The sequence below is a fragment of the Drosophila subobscura genome, chromosome O (assembly GCF_008121235.1).
Source record: "Drosophila subobscura isolate 14011-0131.10 chromosome O, UCBerk_Dsub_1.0, whole genome shotgun sequence".
In the NCBI taxonomy this organism is placed as follows: Eukaryota; Metazoa; Arthropoda; class Insecta; order Diptera; family Drosophilidae; genus Drosophila; species Drosophila subobscura.
The window spans coordinates 22,706,097-22,715,593 of record NC_048533.1 but is presented as its reverse complement, the minus strand read 5'-3'; the positions used below and the strand labels follow the sequence as shown (position 1 = coordinate 22,715,593).

General features: G+C 44.2%; 2 protein-coding genes across 2 annotated transcripts; both read right to left on the bottom strand.

The window, feature by feature from the left end:
- Positions 1 to 50: 50 nt before the first annotated feature.
- Positions 51 to 2,253, bottom strand: LOC117896868 (eclosion hormone). Its single transcript, XM_034805398.1, has 4 exons — positions 2,137 to 2,253; positions 596 to 792; positions 498 to 526; positions 51 to 422 (listed from the first exon to the last, which is right to left on the bottom strand). The coding sequence occupies exons 2-4, from the start codon at positions 699 to 701 to the stop codon at positions 267 to 269; spliced, it is 291 nt and encodes a 96-aa protein (XP_034661289.1). The 5' UTR covers positions 702 to 792; positions 2,137 to 2,253; the 3' UTR covers positions 51 to 266.
- A 6,798-nt stretch (positions 2,254 to 9,051) lies between these two features.
- On the bottom strand, positions 9,052 to 9,497 carry LOC117897267. Its single transcript, XM_034805992.1, has one exon. It carries the CDS (start codon positions 9,424 to 9,426, stop codon positions 9,139 to 9,141), a length of 288 nt encoding a protein of 95 aa, XP_034661883.1. The 5' UTR covers positions 9,427 to 9,497; the 3' UTR covers positions 9,052 to 9,138.

Below are 9,497 nucleotides of genomic sequence, written 5' to 3'. Positions count from 1 at the left end.
TTTTTAACACATAATTAGTTTATTAGTTATTATAAATTTAGTTTATTATAAATTAATAGGAACTCTTTGGTTACGTGCTGGAGGTTTAGTTGTTTGTTTTTTGCAAAAGTCAGTTTCATAATCGTTGTGGTCGAGTCGAAATCAGCAGCCATGATCGTTTCGTGTTTAGCAGCGCATTGACCCAAATCCGCATCTGAGTCAGAGGCCATAAAATTACACACACACACGCAGGAGCACACACTGGGCTAAGAGATGCCTCTCCGGCTCTACTCGAGAGCATTAAGGAACGGAGCTATTGAGGCGATGTCCTCACAGTCTGGTATGGCTTTGCCTTTGAATTTGAGGCAGGAGAGCGCACAGGTCTGGCCCTGGAAGTAGTCGCCGAGCATGGTCTTGCACTGGACGCAGTTGTTGAGACACACCTGTTGAAGAAAAGGGTAAGCAAAAGTGTTAATTGGCCATATATCATCGGCACAGGCTGATTTATTGAGACAAACCTGAATGAAATCAATGCCGCCCATCGCATCTGCAAGTAAGCAATTAAAATTGAAATTGAATATGCCAACGAGGAGGACTCGAGCGACTGCAGACTTACCAAAACGCTTGCCATAGTGACCGATGGAGGGCAGGGCATCCCCGAAGTGCAGCAGGGAAAGGGCAACTACCACGACGGTGCACAGTACTAAGGGCTTGGCGTTCATGGTGGGTGCTGTGTTGATAAGTTGATAGTAACTTGGTGTCTGATGTCTGTCGGATATGGCCGGGAGCTTGCTGGCTTGCGACTTGGCTGGTCTAGAGCGGAGTTGAAATAATTATTATCGCTCGTTTGTCTTCTTATTTTATATACATATGCTCGGCCCAAACGCAGATGCGAAAGCTTAATAACGTAAAGAAGTCTGAACAGAAACAGAAACAACAAAAACAACTATTGCTATGAAGCCGGTCTCTGAAAGCGCAGAAGCGAGTCGAAGCCGTCGGACCAGCGACGGACACAGACACTCCAGCGTCCAGTCCCAGCCCAAGTGGCGCTTGGCTACGTCAGATCTTTCAGCGAATCAAAATCAATTCAAACTCAATAAAACTGCCATTATAGTTGCCAAGCGTATGCAAATTTCGATTTGTACAGAGCGATACGCAAAAAAATGTTTCTATTCAGAGATCTGTTTTGTGGCCACTTATTTAACTTTGCATAACTATCAGGTGAACAGATTTAATGGCAGCTAAATGGATGTTCGGCACACTAAACGATTGGAATTTATGGAACGCCAATGATAACGCACATAAATATTTTGTTTGGCATTTAAATAAATTTTTTTACAGTCCCGTCTTCTGTATAAATAGGTTTACAGATCTGTCATCTTGCGAATGCCAATTATAGCTGGCTTAAAAAAATTTCCCCCGCTTTCAAGAGCACAGAAAAAAAGTCACCGAAGTTCGCAAAAAGAAAGTAGAACCTAAAGAGCTTTTGGAAAACTTCTCGGAAAGCTACAGCAGCAGGAAGTGTCAAGTAAACGGACACAGCCCAGCCGAACTGTAGCCGTAATTAATGCAAATTTTATGCGAATGGCAAGCGCCGGCTCTGCCGATCCGCTTCGATCCGCTCCAGTCTGATCGCTCATTAATTAATGGCGCTGTAAATGCATTAACAATATTGTTAAACTGTGGAGCGTAGAACGGAGTTGGGTGGGCCTGGCCATTACAATAAGTTACCCTCCGATATAATGAGTATTCTTTTGTCCTACACGGATCTGCCTCCAACCGGACACAGTGCCAAGGCGGCTTGAGCAAAGGTACTGCAACTGGTTTCGGGCGCCAGCCTTTTCTTTAAACGATTTAAATTGATGTGATCAAAGCGAAGCAGAATGTGGAGACTAAATGGAAAAAACATATAAACTAATCAAAGATATCGTGGGAAAAGTTTTAGTTATGTTAATTTTATGCGACACAAATTGTTTGTTTCCTAACTAATAGGCAACACGCGCCAGTGTATGAGTAATGAGCCCGAGGCGATTCATGCCGCGAATACGTCACAGCCGGTTTGTGGGCGTGACACTTGAGCCGGGTTTTAACATATGATTTTGGCTGAACAATTTGATAATGACGTACGAGTATGAACGGTACTCGACACTCACTTACCGGTAGTTGATTGTTTGGCGGCGCGGTGTGGGCTCTGGGACTCAGCGGTCTTGTCTGCACTGGTGTCTGGTCAAAAAAGTGTCGAATCGACGTTGGCAACAAGTTTGTTTGCTTGAAACTGGTTCTAGAATAACTACTGTCGAAGTGAAGAGTTCTTGTTGTATTTATACAAAGACTGTCGTTGGGCTATTGTGCGAGCAAATTAATCAATTTATCTCCACAGTAATTCCACATAATTGAATATGTGCTCGCCAGCAAGCTGGCAAAAATTTCACTTCCGCTGGCAGTAGTCAACCACTTTCTTGAGTGCTTTTCACAGCAGTTGTTCGCTGGATGTAACTTATCCAGTTTAATTGCGTTTCTTTTTGGTACAGCCACAGCACCAAGTACTCACACAATTCGGATTGGTATGGAGATTGCAAAGCGTACAAACAGGAAATGAAAACAACACTAGCGATTCTACATCAACTATTAAAGGAGTCACTTTTTCTGTTGTTCTAACTCATGAGTTATTGTTTTGATTTCCTACTCCCTGGGGCCAACTCCCGCTTGTGAACTCACTTCACCCCTTGCATAGCAATTCAATCAAACATGGCTCACAGCACAGATAAAGTTTAATGATTGCAATCTTTATTCAAACTAAAAGTGTATTGCGAAGTATGCGGCTGTTTCTCTATCCCTTTGGCCGTGAGTTACACATTTTTGATCTGTTCAGTGTGCTGTCATATGTACAGCCTTCGGCCCTTTATATCTTACGTATTGAGCAGACTTAACTAATTCGCAGTTTGCATCATTGTTTCTGAAAATAGTAACATCTTTACATACATATGTATGTATGCTGGACAGACTGAATCCTATTACAGCAGAATCTCGCAAATTTTAACTTTGATTTATAAATATTTCATTGTATTAACTAAACAATTTAACGAACTTCAGGACCACAGGTTCTAATTGCAGAACCGCCAACGCATTAAAATGGTCGCTTCTAATTTCTGGACAACTGAAATCTGTGCGCGTTGTAATTGGCGAGATTCTGCTGTAGCCCAATCTCCATGGAATTGAAAAGTCGAACTCCATTGAGTTATTTATATCGAAGCAATAAAAACAGCAAATAAATATGTATCTACTTAACGTCTATACATACTTTTCAAAATCAATTATTTATGTTTAAGAAAAGTAAAGTGAACATAATTTGTGTGCACATTTAAAGTATATAAATTTGAACTTAGCGGTCAGCTTGAAATGCGTGAAACACTGCTTGCTTATAAGATGTGCACTGCTTGAAAAACTAACGTTTTTTCCCAGCATGGCATCACTGTGGAAATAATTTTTAAAGCAGTCGAGCAAGCAGTTCAAGCCGCTAGATGGCGCATTTGATATATTTCGTAGGAAAAATTACTAATTTCAATTTAAATTTAAACTACTAAAGAAACAAAGCCTCTAAAGATTTTACATTATGGCGCGGTGGAAATGCCACAGATTGCCAGAAAAAGATGTTCATCTCCACCTTTTCTATATTTATTTCCCCAAAGTAGTCCCATTGAGGATACATTTTAAAGATTCCCATCTTTGAATAAACTCTATGGTAGTGGTAATATTTCTTAGTTCATTTAATGACTCCCATAGAGGCAATCAATTTCTCTTCAATATAAATCTCATTATTAAAGTGCCGGGCGGATTAAGTTCGGTTTTTTGCACACCCCCCTCTGAACGTGCGTTGCAATTGCTGAAAAGCCACAACAGCAAACATTTCAACCGATGACCGGCAATCGAATTGGGTGTGTGTGTGTATGGGTGTGGCACGCCAACATCAACGCCGTCGAGCAGCGAAAACTTTTATTAGTTGGAGCGCCCCACGCTCCACAGAAGACCACAGCGAGTAAATCAGTAAACGATTTTCTTTATAGTGCAGCATTTGCGAAGCAGCGTTCTCGTTTTTGTTGCAGCCGGAAGAAACTTTTATTTTAAGCCAAGCCAAGCCGAGGTTTTCGGACGCTTTATTTATGAACTTTGCCGGCATAGTCGTCGATGCGAGGCGATGCGCCTCACATGCACCAGCCCATCCATATATTGCAATCGCTTCCTTTGTGCCTCGATGGATATTTCAGGCACGTAAGCATTAAATTTTTTTAGCCATACAATATGCTCATTGTGGCACTGATTTTAGCTCCAAGATATATGCTGCCAGCTAGCCGGGCATGACAAAAGAGCAATGAAGCCTATTTTGTAGCTGCAAACTTTGTCAGGTCGAACAAAAAACTTTATTTAAATATCCTCGTTATATACGTTGCCAGCTCTACTCCATCCCGTTCAGCTCCGCTCCACCCTGAGCTGCTTCACTGTTCAATCCACAATGAGAAGTGTGCGATGGAAGAGGACAAACTCTTAATATAGTAGTTGCACTTGTTAATAATAAACCTTAAAGTATTTTTAACTATGCCCCCCAAATGAAGAGCAAGTCAGGAGTATAATTAGTGTATGTAAGCCTTTCACATGCCTCACTGCACACGGGATGGTGTGGGGCCAAACTAAAGAGCTAAGTTCCCATGCCATGCCCCGCCGCACCAGCCATCGTCTCGTATGCGTAATGAAGCTTGGGCTCCTGACTTGCTTGGGACACACTCGCACACACACTCTCACCCATTCCTTCTTCGGCCACCGGCATGTGAAAAACGTGTTAATCCACAAACTAATTTGATGTTAATGTGGAGGGTTGATGGGTCGACAGGTCGGCGGGGCAGCGGGCAGCCGGCGCTGGCTGCCTTAATTGTTTTTCAGCTCACTTTACACTGTGCCTCGTCTTTGTGGGGCTTTAAAAGCCATTCAAAGTGGCCGGGCCATTAGAGCGTTAACAAATTATACCTGTCCCCTGGCCAAAGACAACAGCCGGAGCAGAATTAAGCGACCTGCGAATTAGTTGCATCTCAAGGTAGTCCTGCTCCTGCTCCTCCTTTGCTTATGCTTACTCAGCGGAGCGGGTTTTTAAGGTCTCAGCTCGGGGCCGACCGCCTGGCGCGCTGCGCTCAATGTGCTCGAAATGAAATCAGTGAAATGCTGGAAATTAAAAAATAACGAGATAATTAAAAGCTGCCCCCGCAGTTATTTGCGTGTGTGTCTCCTTGCTCACGTAGCGCTGCTTAAGTGGCGGCATTGAGGCTGAATCCGATTGGGGTGGCGTTCGGTGGCATGTCCTTTCTCTCTCTCTGTTTGTCTGCGTTTCTCTGTGTGTTTCTGTATCTGTGTCTGTGTGTGTGTGTGTGTGGTCATGGAAATGTGAGAGAATGAAAGAGCCGTTTTAATCCTGTCGTTTACTTTGTCTCACCAATTCTCGTTCATGTTTAATGTCCTTTCATTTTGTATTTGACTTCAAGTTGCCTTTGTTTCTGTTGTTGGGATTTTTGCGTACGTTTTTTTGTTGTTTTTTGCTTTGCTTTGTTTTGTTTTGGCTTTCGTTGCTTATTTGCTGTCGGCTCACGCTGTGCCAAAGAGGAGGCCTGGCTCTGCTTTATTTGCTAATTGCTTTTTGAGGTTTTTTGGCCATGGTTGTTGCACAAACACATTTTCAGGTTTTGCTCTGCCGATACTCGTATAACTATTTTTCGAAACGGGTTGTGCACACGAGTATTTGCGATTTGCTATTGGGATTATCCCGAGCAGCATAATCCGCATTGATATATTGCGAGACGCGACTGTGTGCCAGGCAGGACAAATGGCGAATTAGTACACACTTTGCTAATTACCTATTCAAGGAGCTGATTAATTATTGGCAATACACATTAATTACCGGAATTAGCGCTTATGAAGAGCTGCACATCTTCCTTACCCCTCCAATTCGACTGAACACAAAAAGCTAAGGAGAAACCCGGACGGTGGCAGAGGTCAATGTCTCTCTCTCGCCCACAAATGAATGTTTTTTGCACTCATTAGTGAATGCTTTAATTTAATATTTTTGTGGCCCACGTACATTACGGCCAGACTCATTATGGGCAGCAGACATTCAAGTGTTTGCAAGTGACTGCAAAATATTCATTACACTAAATGTGCATAATTTATACTGATGTGCGTTTAAACGCTTCAATTATTTGTTTTTTTCCCCCTACTTTTTTGGCATGCAAATCCATTGGCCCGACCACAGAGTTTCCTATTGGCCATTGAAATAATTTCAAATTATATTTACTCCATTCATTGTAATGCGGAAAACTCTTTGTTGGAAAGTTTGTTAATATGTATACTTTCAAATGTAAATCATTTCGACTCACATAGCCAGCGGGAACGATGGGAAAAACTTTTAAACAGCCATAAAATCAACGAATTGTGGCATTGCAATTAAATAAAATCATTTAAGTGGGTTATTTTTGTGTTGTTTTATCCCACGTTTACTTGTTCAATTTTTAAGTACTATTTACACATGGAGTTGGAAATTAAATAAAGCGATTTACCTCACCCGCTGATGAACTGACCTGTCATGTCACTTGATTATGTTAGTCGCAGCATAATTAGTCGCCTGCCCGCCGAAAAATGGACAAGACTCGGAATTAGACCAAACGTTTGTTAATTAGCAAGAGCAAACATGAGTGTGAGTGTGGGTGTGTAGGTGTGTGTGGGTGCGTGCGAGTGTGGGTGTTCGCCCCGTGTGACATAAATTGAACTGACGGTGAGCGCTGGGTGTCTGGATGTCTGTATGGCTGGATGGATGGCTTAACTGGGCCAACAGAAGGGGGGAACTGACATGCACATGTCCGAAATGCATAGCTCGACAAAATGTCAGAAAGCACCCCGCCCCGCCCGCACCAACCTTCGTCTTTGCCTATGTGCGGAAATGTGTCGAACTCTGCCATGTTGCGATACGACAAAATTGGGTCGCATTTCAAAAATTTTTCGACTCTGGATGGTCAGATGGGTGTCGGGGGGGAGAAGTGGGACAGGGGCCAGGGGTCTCTGGGAAGAGTGCGCAGCTAGCATATTTCTCGATGAATCTCTGCCTTGGTGTTTGTGTGTGTGTGTATCTGTGTGACTTTGCGTTGACATTTCAACTTTGGCCGAACAGGCTAATGCAATGAAAACTTGCAGTTAGCCGTAGAACTGGGCTCTCTTTTTTTGATGCTGCTCATGTCTGGAGACTTAAAGTCGAGCTGCTCTGACTGCATCGCAACATCGCAATTAGACGTACACAGTTACATAATCGAACTGGCAAACGGCTGATCCTGGGTGGTAACGAACCAAGCAGCACCCACCACAACGCACCACCCACGCTCTGTTGCAACAGTTTCCAGTCCTGCCCCAGCCAGGCAGTAATAAATGTCAGGCCGTTGGCCGACGGCCCTTTGCAATCAAAATTTATGCTGGCCAAAGCACTTCAAAGAGCTGACGCCACAATAATAAACCATTGCACAGCCCCGAGGCGCAGCAAGTGGAGCGTCAAAGACAACAACCAGACAAATCGGAATTAAAGCGGCAGCACACCAGTGCGGCACGGTAAAGTTGCTTTAAAGAAAGCCCCGACTGGCGGGAAATTGAATCCGGTGAGCCTGAAGTTTCCGCTACTGTCAGCTGGCCAAAAATAGCGCTAGCCTTCGAGTGAGTTTGGGGCAGCCACGACAGCATTGAGTAGCGTCTTACTCCGCTTGCGCATTGTAAAAGTTTTCCTCTTTTTATACTCCGTGCACGTGGACCTGAAGGGTATATTGTTTAAGGAGAAGGCAGCACCAAGGACAAGTCGAAAATAAACAAATCGATAAGCAACATTGGCAAAGTTTTCTCAGCTGAATAATCTTCTGATTACCATGTGTTTACACTTTCCGACCTGTCGGAGAAGGTTGATACAACTTCCAGGGATAGAATACCAAATCAGATCAGGGTATCTCATTGTCGAAATATTGACTTTCGTATTCCGTCTTGTTTTCTTTTTGGTCTTTTCTTTCCTTTTTTATTTGAGTTTTCACTTACCTTGCGCTTAAGTGTTTCTTCTACCAGGCCATTTGCCATTTGTTTCGGCGCAACATTCTCTGTCGATGTGAAAACTTTGAGCCAAAGGTGGGACAGAGAGGCTGCGGCGACCGAGTATGCGGGCTACTTTTATGATTATTGCTTTCCTGCCAACTCAACCTTGCCACGAGAGTATCTCTCGTATCTGTGCGCCTGGGCCTATGCCTATGCCAATGGCATACTTAGGCCTTAATGTTAATTTTAAGCATTTTCAGCCATAAGCTTTTGATTTAAAGCAGCCACAAGGCCAGGCCAGGCCAGGCCAGACCAGTGTTGGCGTGCTGCCATCGAAGGAGGGTACACATGGCAGTGGCATGAAATTGCAACCCCGGATGGGGCAACTGCAGCTGTTCTCTGTGGCTCTCTGGAAGTGCACTTCACTTTGTCTAATTGTAAAATAAATAAATGAGATAAGAACGCAAAGTGGCAGGGGCGTGTAAAAAATGCAAAGGAAATGAAAAATTGTGCACGAGTTGCGTCGTCTCTGGCCAACCGCACACACACACACACTTACACACGGATGTGGCAGGAGCGGCGGTTGCTTATGCTTCCGTGACTCCCAGTGGGGCAGAGTGTGCCGTGCTCCCTAAGCTCACGGCAAGTGGGTGTCTGTGGGGAGGACTGTCGAAAATAATAAATCAAAGTGACACATTGAAAATGCACAGATCCCGCTTCCCTGCCTGCCCCATGGGTGCATCTCTGGGAGTATTGCACCTGGCTGAGACAAAGAAAGTGGAGCTTTCAATTTCCACGCTTCGCCACGGCAGGAAAGACATTTGAAAGACACAAGACGCTGACTGGAGTGCCGTATCAAGGAGTAAGAAGTGCAGTGCAACAAGGGGAAGCTTTGTGGCAGCCACCCTTTCGTCATTGTCAGACAGCCCGACGAAGTTGTTTAAGTACTTTGCGGAGAGAGAATAGCTGGCTGTCGCAATTTAGATAAATTTTAATTTTAATAAAGTGTTTGCTCTGCACTTCTGGCTCACTTGAGCGGATACTCTCCGCATTATGAATTAATTATCGCAGTCCGCCGCTGGCTTTCGGCTTGCTCCGTGCTGGCAGCCGGCGAGGCTTCGGTGGCACGGCGTAGTAGAGCTCGTCCACTTGTCCTATGGTCTTTCTTGCCATGCCCTCCTCGAGTGCCTCTCGGATGATCTTATGGCAGACTTCGGCAGGGAAGCCCGTCTTGGTGGCCACAAAGACACTCAGTGTCTGCAAAGAGGTGGCCTGGGAGCTCTCGCGCAGGCCAGCCAGAATGAGTTCGAGGGGACTGTTGATGGTGCGATCGTAGTAGATGAGAGCCATTTCGGAACTGAGTGATTTAACAAAAATAAATTTTGTGCTGTCAAGTGAAAGGAAAATCCATAAACATATCA

Coding starts and splice junctions, on each gene's coding strand:
- LOC117896868 (XM_034805398.1), bottom strand. CDS start 701: ATGAACGCCAAGCCCTTAGTACTGTGCACCGTCGTGGTAGTTGCCCTT. Junction 527..595: donor TCACTATGGCAAGCGTTTTG/GTAAGTCTGCAG, acceptor GCTTACTTGCAG/ATGCGATGGGCGGCATTGAT. Junction 423..497: donor GCGGCATTGATTTCATTCAG/GTTTGTCTCAAT, acceptor TTTCTTCAACAG/GTGTGTCTCAACAACTGCGT.
- LOC117897267 (XM_034805992.1), bottom strand. CDS start 9,426: ATGGCTCTCATCTACTACGATCGCACCATCAACAGTCCCCTCGAACTC.